At 47.7% G+C, this 15,243-nt stretch overlaps 1 protein-coding gene across 1 annotated transcript in view; it reads right to left on the bottom strand.

Annotated features, from left to right (window-relative positions):
- The window catches only part of LOC144773867 (tripeptidyl-peptidase 2-like), a 457,098-nt gene that overhangs the window by 73,779 nt on the left and 368,076 nt on the right, over window positions 1–15,243 (bottom strand). The window contains exon 20 of the mRNA XM_078658951.1: window positions 8,508–8,715. Within this exon, the coding sequence (XP_078515077.1) occupies window positions 8,508–8,715 (208 nt within the window). The remainder of the gene's footprint in view (window positions 1–8,507; window positions 8,716–15,243) is intronic.

Consider the following 15,243-nt stretch of genomic DNA (forward strand, 5'->3'; position numbering starts at 1 on the left):
GAAACCACCTTAGGAAGAAATTTAGGGTTAGTGCGCAGCACCACCCGGTTGGGGTGAATTTGTATGAATTTATTTTATTTATTTATTTTAAAAATGTATAAAGCGCGGCGTATACCCGTGGGTGTCTTGGCGCTATAATTTTGCGGAAAATCCCAGAATGAAGTGGTATCTGCCTTAAAACGTATTGTTACTGAACAGATTATTGGTCGAATAACCAGGTTTTTACCAATTTTCTAAATTGAAATAACGAGGGTGACAGTTTTATTTCCTTTGGGAGCATGTTCCAGATTTTGGCTGCAGCGTTGGTAAAGCTTCTATCGCCCCATGTCACCGTCCTGGTACGTGGTACTACCAGTAGGTGACTCTGTTCGGAGCGTAAGGATCTTTTTGGTGAGTAGTAATAGAGTTTCTGTTTGAGAAATGCTGGTCCAAGACCCTTAAGGGCTTTATAGGTGAGGCAAAGGGTCTTGAATCTAATGCGATTTCTCACTGTTAACCAGTGGAAATTTCTTATCGCTTGCTTGGTGGACTGAAACTTAGGAATGCCAGCTAGTAGCCTTGCAGCCGCATTTTGAATAAGCTGCAGTTTGGCCACCACCCGTGCCTGGGCGTTTACAAACAGTCCGTTACAGTAGTCAAGTGATGAGAGTACTAAGGAGCTCACCACTGTTTTCCTAGCACTCTCAGGGAGATAGGGCTCTGGCTCTTGTACAGTGAGTGCTTGGAGCTCACTAACACGTCGCAGTGACGTAATGGCTATTAGGAAAGCCACTTTCATGTTAAGAACTGAATCTCGCATGAATGTAAAGGCTCAAAAGGTGGACCCATCAGTCGGGTGAGTACCACATTAAGATTCCACTCAGGAGCAGGAGGGGTCCTGGGAGGAATGACACGCTTGAGCCCTTCTAGAAAAGCTTTAATGGCAGGTACTCGGAAAAGGGAGAGATGCTGCCGGTTTTGGAGATAAGCTGCAATAGCGGATAAATGTATCCGAATGGAAGCATACGCCAGATTGCATTTGTAAAGATGCAACAGATAACAAATGATGTTGTGCGTGGACGCGTCAAGCGGGTCAATGTTGTGTTCCACGCAATAAATGACAAACCGCTTCCATTTTGCTGCGTAGCATGCTCTGGTGGTGGGCTTTCTTGCCTCCCGTATGATATCCATGCAGTCAGGAGGCAAGTTGAGGTAGCCAAACTCTAAGACCTCAGGAGCCAGATCGCCAGGTTGAGCTGTTGCGGATCTGGGTACTGAATGTCGCCATGGCTCTGCGTCAAAAGTCTGGGTGTGAGGTGCAGCCTTTGATGCGGTACCACGGAAAGTTCTAGAAACGTGGTGTACCATGGTTGGCAGGCCCACGTTGGAGCAACCAGGATGAGCGTCATCGAGTGTTGCTTTAGCTTTCGTGCCACCAGCGGTATTAGAGGTGCTGGGGGAAAAGCGTACGCAAATTTGCCTTACCAGTTCATCCATATCGCATTGCCCTGCGACTGTGGGTGCGGGAACCTGGCGGCAAATCTTTGGCATTTTCCCTCGTGGCGAACAGGTCTATCTCTGGATGACCCCACTGCTGGAAGTACGGGTGGAGTACTGATGGATGTATCTCCCACTCGTGCATTTGGTGGCTGTACCTGCTGAGCAGATCCGCCATCAGATTGTCCTTGCCTGGGAGGTGTTCCGCCATGAGGAAGATGTTCCTCTGAATGGCCCACTTCCACATGCTCTGAGCCAGATGAGACAACTGTGGAGAGTGTGTACCTCGCTGCTTCTGAATGTAGTACATGGCTGTCATGTTGTCCGTCCGGATCAACACGACTTTGTTGCACAGATGTACTTTGAATGCCTTCATCACCAGGAAGATTGCCAGCAGTTCCAAGTGGTTGATGTGCATATTCCTTTGCTGTTGTGTCCATAGTCCCTGCACTGTGTAGTGGAGCACATGAGCTCCCCAACCCTGTAGAGAAGCGTCCGTCGTTAGGATGATCTGTGGAACAGGCTCTTGGAACGGTCGGCCCTGGCAAAGGTTGTGAGGATTCCACCAATGCAGAGAGGTGTATGCCCGACCGGTCACCAACACTAGGTCTTTCAACTGTCCGTGAGCCTGATTCCACTGACGTGCTAAGCACTCTTGAAGCGGACGCATATGTAGTCTCGCGTGCGGGACTATGAAGATGCAGGAGGCCATCATGCCTATTAACTGCATGAACACTCGTGCTGGAAGCGAGTGTTGCGGTCTGAATTTCTGGATCAGCGACTGAATGCTGTTGATCCTCACAGAATTTGGCTGAGCTGTGGCTGCCAGAGTATCTATTGTCGCGCCCAGATACTGCCGCACATGGGCTGGCTGAAGGTGCAACTTTGGGTAATTCAGTGAGAAACCCAGATCGTGAAGAAGGTGAATGGTGTGGGACATGTTGGCAGCACACTGCTGGGCTGACTTTGCTTGGACAAGCCAGTCGTCCAGATAAGGGTAGACGTGGACGTTTTGTCTCCTGAGGTGCGCTGCCACTGTCGCCAGGCATTTTGTGAACACCCTGGGCGCTGTGGTCACTCCGAAAGGGAGGACCTTGAATTGGTAATGCCGATTCTGAATGGTGAATCTGAGGTATTTTCTGTGTGACGGATGTAGCGGAATGTGAAAATACGCATCTTTTAGATCTAATGTTGCGAGGAAATCCCCCTGATTGAGCAACGGAAGAACCTGCTGCAGCGTGAGCATATGAAAGTGTTCCGAGAGAATGTACTGGTTCAGGGGCCTGAGGTCCAGAATGGGTCGCAGGGACCCGTCCTTCTTTGGGATTAAGAAGTACAGGGAGTATACTCCAGAGCCCTGTTGCGCCACTGGCACAAGCTCGATTGCCCCTTTTTGCAGCATGACGAGCACCTCTTGCTGCAATAAGTGCAAATGCTCTGTTGACATAGGACGGTGCCTTGGTGGGATGTTGGGTGGAGTGGACGTTAACTCCAGACAATAACCGTACTGAATAAGTTTTCTGACCCACCTGTCTGTGGTGATGGATTTCCAGACAGGTAGGAACTGTTGGAGTCTCCCCCCGACAGGCGTGGTATGGTCGGGGGGCAGTGACAAGGCATCACTGTTTGTTGGTGGCGGAGGATCGGGGGTTGTTTCCACGACCTCTGCCCTTGGTGCTGTTGCCGCGATATCCGCCTCTGCTCTGCTTGTTGTAAGAGGTTTGTGCACCACCTTTCGTGTACTGTGTTTGCTGGGACATCTGGCCTCTGGAAACACCTCTATTGCTTGAGCGACGAAAAGTACTACCCCTGAACTGCTGGGACTGGAGAGCCCCCATGGACTTCGCAGTCTTGGTGTCTTTCTTTATTTTTTCCAGGGTGGTATCCACCTCAGGTCCAAATAAGTGATCAGGGTTTACAGGCTGATTGAGGATGGTGGTTTGTATCTCTGGTTTGAACCCGGAGCCAGGCCTGACGTCTCAACATCACACTTGTGTTAATGTCCCTGGCCGCGGTGTCTGCTGCGTCCAGTGCACATTTAATAGAAGCATTTGAGATGAGGTTCCCTTCCTGAATGAGCATCTCTGCTGCCTCCTGTTACTCGTCTGGCAAGTGTTGTAACAGGGTCTCAAGTGTATCATAGTGTGCCCTGTCATATCTGGCCAAGAGGGCCTGAGTGTTTGAAATACGCCAGATATTGGCCGCATGAGCCGCCACCCTCTTCCCTGATGCCTCTAGCACTTTAGATCCCGTGTCAGGGGGAGGAGCATCACCAGTAGTTTGTGAATTTGCCCTCTTCCGGGCATTAGACACAACGAGAGAGTCCAACGGCAACTGGCCCTTGATGTATGTAGGGTCGCCAGGTGCCGGACGATATTTTTTTTTCAATCCCGGCACCTCCAAGGTGAAGCCAGGCATCCCCGGCGCGTGTGGGCTCTTTAAAAATGTCCGCAGCATGTTTCAAAACCCCCTTCAGCATTGGCAGAGTCTTGACAGTCTTTTCAGATGTGGAAAAGCTATCAAACAGAAAATCCACTTCAACAGGGTCAGCATGCAGCTGGACGTCGTGATTTTTAGCTGCCCTCTCAATTAGAGCATTAAATGCCGCAGAATCCTCAGTAGGCGAGGTTTTAACAGCATATACTTGAGTGTCCGGGGCAGTTTGCGGATCCCCTGGGTCCCCAGCATCTGCCCATGAGTCATGGTGATCTTCAGGATCAGTGTCAGCAGGGAAGTTGTACTCCTCATCCTCACCTTCCCCAGCCTCCACATCAGAGCAAGTGGGTGAGGTCGGAGCAGTGTCTTGCGGCCGTGGATAAATAGGTTCAATCAGAACCGGGGAATCCGTAGAAGCCTTTTTCCTCTTCAAAGGAATGGTGTAGGACTCCATAGGCTGTGCCGGCGTGATCTTTCGCTTGTAGATGGAAAGTTTACCGGTGTCGGCGTCGATAAATTGCTCCGACTGCTCCTCCATCAGGGGTTGTAGGTGCTTTGTGCCTCCAACAGCAGGTGTTGGCTGCGGTCCCGTGGACACCTTGGGCGCGTTGTCGACCGTCCTGGGCGCGAACGCCTTCGGCACCACTTTCGGCGGCAGCGTGAACTGGATCTGCGCCGTCGACTTTGGCGGTTTTGCAGCGGGCTTCGAGGTGGAAGCGACCTTTGGATCGACCGCGGAGGCCTTGTTCCTGATGCGTTGCAACGAGTCCGATACCTGCTTTGTGAAAGATGCGCACGGTTTTGTCGACCTGACAGGTGTTCTCGATCCACCAGCATGTGCAGACTCGAGTGCAACATTACTTTTGGCCTGGTCCGGACGACGTGCTGGGTCGACAGCCTTTAGAGCTTCAAGTCCTTTGGTTGTGTCGACGGCCTGTGGCGCCGAGGGTTTCGGCTCGATGGCCTTGACAGCCTTTTTTGGCGCCCCAGTTTTCGGCTCGACGCCCTTGTGCGACTTCGGTTCGACGCTCTTGAGCGACTTCACCGGATCGACAACCTTCTTCGGCTGGCCCGACGTGTCTGAAGACGCGGAGGCGACCAAAGCGACAGGCGTCTTCTGTGTCGACGGCGTCTCGATCACTGTCGGTTTCGTCGAGACCGAAGCTTTCACTTTCGGTTTTGATTTCACCAATGGCGGCTCCGTAGGATGGACCGTAGCCGGGCCGGTAGGCGAGACCGTGGATCCAGGTGCAAGATTATGGGTAAGGCCATGTGGCGATCACTCGACCGGAGACTTAGTGATTGTTCGAACGGTGCATAGCTCTTCCCCTGAGCTATCTTCCGTGGCCCCATAGGCCTCATTGTCGTCTCCTACCTCGTCGACGACGACGTCTTCTGTTTCGAGCATTTCTACGTCTGCGTCGTAGTTGGAGTCGATCTCCGCCGCTGGAGTTGAAATCGGCTCCCGATCTTCCTGCTCGTCTGTTTCTTCCCCCTCGAAAATGTTCACCGGGGCAGGGGCCGTCAGCTGGGCCTCCTGGCGCGCCACGCGCCCAAGTCGAAGCGTTTTCTTGGAGCGAAAACGGGAACAAGCCATACAGTTGGCTTCATCGTGATCCGGCGACAGGCACTTGTTGCACACCGGGTGGACATCGATGTGGGGATACTTCGAGTTGCACACGGGGCATCTCTTGAACGGGCTCCGTTCCATGATGATTCGTCATAGTTTGGCTGCGTTGACTAGGCCTCAAGCACCGAAGATCCACACGGGTCCTCCGGATGTCCGACTCAGGAACTGAGCCGGAACAGAGCTGGGCACCGAACGCAAACAATACCAACGATATAGGAAAGGTCTTTGGGCCTAAAGAAAGTTTCTATCGATTCCGATCTTGAGTGATCAAATATGCATCCGAACCCAATGGCGGAAAAAAACAATCTGGGGATGGAGTCGATGCCCATGCGCACTGTAGTCCAGGGGAGGAGCCACCTATCTCGTGATACTTCGAAGACTCTTCCAGGACAACAATGTGCAATCATCCGGACCCAACACTAGGCGGCGATCTATGCTACAGATATGAATTCAGCAGCCCACATGCCTCGAACACATTTTCTTCCCCAAAGAGTCCAGCCTTTTGGATTTCCTGTCAGGGAGAGCAGTAGGGAATGGGCCATAGGAAGTCGACACTTTGACCACCAAGCTCTCCGGAGTAAGCTGTTGGGTGAAGAAAATTGGGCCCGCTGTCGTGGGCCGATGGCGGAGAGTGATCGTCCTACTAACAGGAACCCAGAGTTGGGTTTGGACCAGGTCTCCAACAGGATGTCAGTGAAGTACATCACTGAACAGGAGTAGGGGATCTAATGAGGAGACTCCCGGTTGCAGCACCTATATCAAGATGTTGGTGGGGAAGTGTGGCTCACTGGTTAGAAGCGGTAGACGCTGAAGCAGAGATCGGCCCGGGACCAGGGTTCAATTCCCGATGCGGCAGGGTCTTGGGTCAATGTCCGCGGACTCGATAATTCTCGCCGAGGTGCCTATGGTAACCATGGGTCCCACTCTGCAACTCTGGGCAATAGCTTGCTTAATCTCCACAACGGCCCCATCAGCGCCGGGGATGCCTGGCTTCACCTTGGAGGTGCCAAGGAGGGACCATCTCACAGGGAAAGCCAGGACGGGTTCCCCAGCGGTATACAGCGCCAGGACACTCCGAGATGGAGTAACCGTGCACTTCACAAGTATACTTACTTGGTTTTGACTGCCACTGAGGCCAACTGAAGGTCAAGACCTCCAGCCGCCCTCCCCACCACCACTGTGCATTAGGCTCTCTCCTCCGTAGCCATGGGAGGAGGAGAAAGCATACCAGTATCTGGAGACGTATCCAGTCTACTGGCTTCACCCAGTTCCTCAGTACAGTCCACAGTAGGGTCTTCTATGGATGGTATTCTTCAGGGTCCAGCAACCCCGCCTATCCCTCCTTGAGCGTTAGTCCACGGGTACAGGGCTCAGGCTCCAATCTAGGAATTCAAGGTCCTGCCAGCATTGGTGTTGAGAGACAACCATTCGACTTCGTGTCAGAGTCGGGGAATCAAAGTGGAGATGGTGGCGTCTGGAGTATCGGCATCAGGTCTGCCTTAGGGGAAGATCGACATGGTACGACCGGTGTCAGTCCAGATCCAGGAATTGTTCCCTGGGGGCTCACCGGTGCAAAACCAGATGGGGCCCCCCTCTGACCCAGCAGGGTCCAAAAGGCACATCGACAGGGTTGGGCCATGCAAAAATGAGACACATGGTTTCCTTAAACTCTGAGTTGGGAGGGGGTTGCTCTGGTGCCTGGAAAGTCAGGGAGGAATGGCGTCGACCCAGACTCAAGCTCCGTAGAACCATGCCTCGAGTGCCGATGCTCCCTCTTACAGACGAGAAGTCAAAGAGCACTTAGACATCATGCTCTTTTTCTTGTGCCGCTTATTAGAGGGTCCGGAGAACTTTGGGACGAAGAGGACTTCGGCCCTGCGAACGATCCCAGGACCTTTCCCTAAACTGGGACAAGGATTTCTGCGGAGTCGCATGCCAAGCAGCTACCAGCTTCAGGGACCGCTCTCTCAAAGCCTTCACGACCATGGCCTGGCAATTGGGGCACGACTTGCTGTTGTGGTCGACTCCAGGTACCACAGACAATGATGAGTGGGTCCATCATCAGTATAGTTTGGTGACAGGCACCACAAGGCTTAAAACCTGTCTTTTGAGATGACATCTCGACACACCAGGAGGTAATGCATCAAAAACAGTCAACAAAACGTAGAAAAAATTGTGTTCTAAAACCAACAGAGGGGTAGCTCTTCTCGGATCTCATTGCTGGTTGGCGCGGAAAAAAAAAGAACTGATGTCAGCGTGCCTGTGAACAATATTGAGAGACTGATTGGAAACAAAATAAATTACCTAAATATACAACCAAAAGTGGAAATGTTGGTCCAGATATTATAACGATTTTAATCCCATTTTAATCAGACTTCTAAAATAAGAGTTTGAATGGATACCCATTTGGTACCTGGAAGAGCCCTGTTGTGGACTTGCCTTTAAAATATGAAATCAATGTCTTCAGTATCAATGTTTTTCGAGCGAAATCCGGTCACAAAACAACCAAACTTTACCTACACCTCAAATGGCAGTAACCCAATCGCAACTTGTGAATGAATAAAGAAGAAAAAAAATATTGTTGCAGAGTAAGCAGTGGTGAAGGCCCCTGTCCCTGTGAATAGGGCCAACCATTCTTAGTCGCAATCTGCAACCAATTATACGGAGTCAAAATTAATGAATATTAGATAGTTCGCATTGTGACTCAATCAGATTTTGTTTTTTCTTTTTAAAAAACGAACCTAATGGTACATAAGTTGATTCATAAAATTATTGGTAAAAAAAATACTGGTTGCAAATTGTGATCAGTATTTTACGTCCAGTAAATAGTACATCCACCTCTCATTTTGGTAAATAAATTTTTTTTGCAACAGTAGTTGACTTTTCATCAATTTCCAAGATTAAGACAGTTTATTCTGATGAAAAGGATGTGTGATTCGTACCCATGACAACGATGAAATCTTACCTTTGCATCAGACACTTCTGTCCATTTTGCAGCCTCCCAGTATGTTTCTGTCAAAGTCTCTAAAATAGCTTCTTGATCATCTTCTTTTCCTTCCGTTTCACTTGAAACTGCGCCATCCTGAGACTGCAGCTGCAGAATTTTATCGGCTAGTGCACATCCTTTCCGACAGAGAGCATCAATTAGGGTGGTCTTCTGTTTGTCCATGTCACTATGCAAAATGTGCAAAAGAAAGCATTCAGTTTGTGCTTAAAAATCCTGTAAAGGCGCACACAGCTGTAAATAACAACAAAGTAACCAAGCTTTTTACACTAGTGATGAAGTTTGTAGTTACATCAGTTATGCAGCTTTTTTTGGTGGAGTTTTATACAGTGCGATCTTGACCCGAAGGTATTGGGTATCAGAGCACTTTGCACGGGCACCAGTTGCGTTACATGAGGACACATTCATTTTTGTTAGGCACGGGGAGATTAAGTGATTTGCCCAGAATCACAGGATGTTCAGCGTCATTGCCGAGACTCAAACCCGGTTTCCCAGACTCGAGGTCGACCGCCCTGGCTGTTAGGCCAACTCCTCTCTTCAAGATGGGCACAGAATCAGATGTTTCAGAACCAGATGCTTCGGCTTCACATACTACTGCGCTCTAATGGTTGGATATACAAAACTGAAAAACACCAGTGGATGATCACTTGAGGTGAAGTCTCTAAACAGACATGGTAAGTTATCAACTGGAACCACATAAGCCCCTTGAGATTCACACAGTCTTCAGATTCATTTATTGAACAACCCTTTTCATCTGTGCTAATTTACAGTAACAAGGGGTGTGCAAAATAGCGTGCTCGAAATGTGCATCCAATTTCAAGACTGGCAGTTTGGAACTGGGAAATAAAGAATCAATATAACATATTATTGGCCTTACAGGGCATGGTCGGAGTGAAGGGGTTGCATGTGAACCTGTGAGATGTAAAAACTGTGCTGCAGAAAACTAATTTAACTGTTTGATGCAAGACTTGGTTATTAACTAAAATATTTAGAATAAATTAGCAAGCAGTATCTCACCGTAGTTAAAGAGGGAATGAGGTAAAGGGAACTCTAGAAAAGGTTTGCTTGATGTGATTTGCCACAACTGAATAGACCTTGCAGTAGAGTCAAAGCAGTATTGACTGTAGAAGGTGATGGAGCAAGGACTCGTAGAAAAAAGACTAGCTCAGAAGCAATCGCTCCTTTAATTCACTAACAAGTTATTAAAATTGTTTTGTGTAAGACTAATGCGCACCACACAAATATGAGTGTTAGTGAAGCTTGCTTATGTGTTTACTAACGTGGATAACATGAACGAAGGACTAAAACCGCTTTAAATAAGAAATCTTTAATACGCATGCGTCAACTGCATCTATGCAGGATGACGAGCTATCGCTTGGAGGGAAATTCTTGCGCATGAGCAGAAGACACTAAAATGGAGTCTTGAAGACTCGCGTGCATGGCATCTGCTTAGCTGCAACGAAAATGAGCTATTTTACTAATGCTAATGCGGAGAAAGTTTTAATAAGTAAAGGGGAATAGAGAAGATATGGGTGGTAAACGGTGAAACCATTTTGGTTCTGAAATTAATATTTGTCTTTCTGAGTTTATCACTAATGCACATTTGGGCCGCTCTTGTATAACTGAAGTAAGCTGAGTAAAGGGAAGGCTGCGAATGTCTACTGAAAAGTTAACCCGGAATGATGACTTAGATGTTCAACGGGAGCCAAGGTTGCAAGTGTTATACCCTGGGAACGGATGGTGAAAAGCTCAACGATGTGGACTCACATTCAGACTGTTATAAAATGTTGCAAATAAAATGTAAATGCGTGTGTGAACTAAATTTGTGAATAAAAATTAAGGGGATTGGTTTGCGAACAATAGTTGACGGATTTAAATGACATGCAAGTATGGTGTGATGATCTTTCCACCCTTGCCTGACCAAATAGATCTCGTATTTTTAAGATATTGAAACTTTAGTAGGTGGGAACACGAAGAACGAAAGGTATAATGGAGATAGCCTTATTTAGTCAGTTAGTCGTCGATGCGGAGATGCTGTGAGTGGAGCGGAGATCCATGAATGCCGTTGCTGGGAGGTATGCTGTGAGATGCTGATGAAGAGTTGAATACAGAACCCTTCTATCCTAATTTAATTGGGTTAGATAAGAAGTTAGCGGAAGAATCACGAGAAGGAAGAGAGTGTCAGTGAGGGGTGCGGCACAACCGTCTGTATTCTAGAGAGGTCAACTATCCTGCCCTGAATCCTGTCCTGAAGTATTTGTCTCCTGACCTATCCCGGGGGACCCTTACCAGCCCTTTGGCCATGGGGTTGGTCTTCACACCATTCTTGGTAAATATAATTTCATGTTATTTGCAGATGTTCTTTTCTCTCTATCCTCTCCTTTTACCTTAGACATTGTTCATTGAGTAAGTAAGTGTTATATTTGTTTGATGATATAATTACATTTTCTCTCCAAAGAATGACGGTTATTGCACTGTGCATTTGAGATGGTTGCATGCGTTTGAAATCTAGATAAAAATGTTAAAACTTCCAGAATCTGTGATTATTTTACTTTAATATACAAAAGTTAAGAGTTATGTACATTGTCACCATCAACTAGTTCAACTAATGGTCCATCGACCAGAGGAAAGAACTATTTGATCAGTGAAAGGGTTATTTTGAGATGAACAGAGGTACTGAATAACTAATCCTGATTACTGTGGAAGATATAGAAGGAATATGCTACTTACCAGTATGCATCTGTTCTTGGCATGTAGAGCTGCAGAGTTGTACATTTAGCAATAGATCGCCACCTGGTGTTGGGCTCGGATGATTGCAGGTTGTTGTTTGCAACGAGAATGCGAAATGCCCAAGCTTCGCTACCTGATTTCCACACCCACAATCGGAAGGAAATGCGATATGGATGAACTGGTCAGGCAGATATGCGTACGCTTTTCCGCCTCTCCCACTCATTCCACTAGTAGTACGCAAGCTCAGACAACAGTCTCTCAAACTAATACTAGTGGCCCCCACATGGGCCCGTCAGCCGTTGTTCACCACACTACTGGATCTCTCACTAGTTCCACATCAAAAATTACGGCTCACGCCATCCCTGTTAACACAGAACCATGGAGAAATAAGACACCCAGACCCAAACCAACTGAATTTGGCAATCTGGCTCCTGAGGTCTTAGAGTTTGGTTACTTAAACTTACCACAAGACTGTATGAACATAATTAAAGAAGCTAGGAGACCCACTACCAGAGCATGTTATGCAGCTAAGTGGAAAATATTTGCAATATACTGTACCAACAATAACATTGATCCACTGGATGTTTCCATCCAAAATATCATCTGCTACCTTCTACACCTACAAAGGTCCAATTTGGCTTATTCTTCCATACGCCTGCATTTAGCAGCAATTTCAGCCTATTTACAAAATAGACAGCATTTATCTCTCTTTAGAGTACCTGCAATTAAAGCATTTATGGAAGGATTAAAATGAATAATTCCACCTAGGTTACCACCTGCACCGGTATGAAACCTAAACGTGGTCCTTACAAGACTTATGGGTCCCCCTTTTGAGCCTTTACACAAGTGTGAACTGCAATTCCTAACATGGAAAACTGCCTTCCTTCTTGCCATCACCTCTCTCAGAAGAGTGAGTGAAATACAAGCATTCACAACAGAAGAACCATTTTTTCAAATCCACCCTAACAAAGTGGTTCTTAGACCCAATCCAAAATTCCTGCCAAAAGTCATTACTCCTTTTCACCTTAACCAATCAGTAGAGTTACCAGTGTTTTTTCAAAAACCGGACTCTTTTGCAGAAAGAGCCCTACACACCTTAGATGTTAGAAGAGCTCTACTATACTACACAGACAGGACAAAATCCTTCAGAAAGACAAAACAACTATTTGTATCTTTCTCTCTCCCCACACAAAGGCAATCCCATCTCTAAAGGAGGAATTGCCAGATGGATTGTAAAGTGTATTCACATATGCTATCAAAAAGCAAAACGTACACTAACAGTTCCTCCTAGAGCGCACTCCACTCACAAACTAGGAGCCTCTATGGATTTCTTAGGAAACATACCATTAGAGGACATATGCAAAGCAGCAACATGGTCTACAATACACACCTTCACTAAACACTATTGTGTTGATGTGCAAGCCAAGCAGCAAGCTGCAGTAGGCCAAGCTGTACTTAAAGGAATATGCTACTTACCAGTATGCATCTGTTCTTGGCATGTAGGGCTGCTGAAATTTATATCTATGCATAGATCGCCGCCTAGTGTTGGGTCTGGATGATTGCATATTGTTGTCCTGGAAGAGTCTTCGAAGTATCACGAGATAGGTGGCTCCTCCCCTGGACTACAGTGCGCATGGGCATCCCCTCCATGCTCAGATTGTTTTTCGCCATTGTGGCAGAGATGGAGTATGATACAGTAAGTGATGACCATGCTTGAGAATAAAACTGAGTGCTACAGCTGCGACAGGCACCGGGGAGGAGGGTGGGCGATATAAATGTCAGCAGCCCTACATGCCAAGAACAGATGCATACTGGTAAGTAGCATATTCCGTTCGAGGCATGTGGGGCTGCTGAATTTATATCTATGCATAGAATAAATAGTAGTACCCTCCTTAGCGGCGGTTGCCCGAGCCAGCTGCAGCAGTTTGAAAAAGAGTTTTTAGAACAGCTTGACCTACAGCAGCTTGCTGTTTTGAGTGTACATCCACACAGTAGTGTTTGGTGAATGTGTGGATGGTGGTCCATGTGGCTGCTCTACAAATGTCCTCTAGAGGAATGTTACCCAGGAAAGCCATGGATGCCCCTAACTTGCGTGTGGAATGCGCTCGTGGGGGAACTGTTAATGTGCGTTTTGCCTTTTGATAACAGATTTGTATGCACTTAACGATCCATCTGGCTATACTTGACTTTGAAATTGGGTTGCCCTTGTGTTGTGGAGAGAAGGCAACAAACAGTTGTTTAGTTTTCCTGAAGTCTTTAGTCCTGTCTATGTAATACAGGAGAGCCATTTTAACATCTAGTGTGTGTAGTGCTCTGTCTACCACTGAATCAGGATTTGGGAAAAATACTGGTAGTTCAATAGTTTGGTTAATGTGGTACGCAGCACGACCCTATTACCATGAATTTGAATGAAAGGCTCTTGAATAGTGAGGGCTTGCAGCTCACTAACCCGTCTGAGCGACGTGATTGCCACCAGAAAAGCAACTTTCCATGTGAGAAATTGAATCTCACAAGAGTGAAGAGGTTCAAATGGTGGACCCATGAGCCTGGTGAGGACTATGTTGAGGTTCCAGACAGGCGAAGGCGGGTGTCTCAGAGGAATGACTCTTTTGAGTCCCTCCATAAAAGCTTTAATGGCCGGCACTTTGAAAAGGGAGAGGTGCTGTCTATTTTGAAGATAAGCGGCCATTGCAGCTAAATGTATCCTGATGGAACGATACGCAAGATTGCATCTGTATAGGTGCAGCAAGTAACATATGATGTTTTGCGTGGAAGCATCCAGTGGATTAATGCTATTATTGGAACAATAGATGACAAAACGATTCCATTTTGCTGCATAGCATGCCCTGGTGGTAGGTCTTCTAGCCTCTTTGATGATGTCCATACAGTCAGGGGGCAGGTTTAGGTAGCCAAACTCTATGACCTCAGGAGCCCAGATTGCAAGGCTTAACTGTTGCTGATCTGGGTGCTGAATGTCTCCATGGCTCTGAGTGAGGAGCCTGGGCGTGAGTTTTAGTCGCTGGTGGGGCACCACTGAAAGTTCCAGGAACGTGGTGTACCAGGCTTGCCTTGCCCACGTTGGAGCAACTAGGATTAGTGTCATGGAGTGCTGCCTCAGTTTGCGAGCCACTAGCGGTATGAGTGGTGCTGGAGGAAAAGCGTACGCAAATCTGTTTGACCAGTTCATCCATATTGCATTGCCCTGAGATTGCGGGTGAGGGAACCTGGCAGCGAAGGTGTGGCATTTTGCGTTTTCTGGCGTGGCGAAGGTCAATCTCTGGATGACCCCACTGCTGGAAATATGGTTGGAGCACCGAGGGATGTATCTCCCACTCGTGCATCTGATGACTGTGCCTGCTGAGCAGGTCCGCCATTTGGTTGTCCCTGCCTGGGAGGTGTTCCGCCATGAGGAACATGTTCCTCTGAATGGCCCACTTCCATATGCTCTGTGCGATAATTGTGGGGAGTGTGTCCCCCCTGCTTTTGAATGTAATACATTGCAGTCATGTTGTCCGTCCGGATAAGCACGACTTTGTTGCAGAGATGCAACTTGAATGCCTTTATAGCCATGAAAATTGCCATCAATTCTAGGAGGTTGATGTGCAACCGTTTCTGCTGTGTGGTCCACAGTCCCTGCACAGTATAATGGAGGACATGAGCTCCCCAGCCCTGGAGAGATGCGTCCGCTGTTAGCACCACCTGTGTTAGAGGCTCCTGGAACGGTCGTCCCTTGCAAAGGTTTTGTGTGTTCCACCAATGTAGAGAGTTGTATGCACGACCGGTCACCAACACTAGGTCCTTCAGCTGTCCGTGAGCCTGGTTCCACTGGCGTGCTAAGCATTCCTGCAGCGGACGCATATGTAGCCTCGCATGAGGGACTATAAAGATGCATGAGGCCATCATGCCTATCAGTTGCATGAACACTTGCACTGGGAGTGAGTGTTGTGGCCTGAATTTCTGAATCAGT

The sequence above is a fragment of the Lissotriton helveticus genome, chromosome 8 (genome assembly GCF_964261635.1).
Source record: "Lissotriton helveticus chromosome 8, aLisHel1.1, whole genome shotgun sequence".
Taxonomy (NCBI): domain Eukaryota; kingdom Metazoa; phylum Chordata; class Amphibia; order Caudata; family Salamandridae; genus Lissotriton; species Lissotriton helveticus.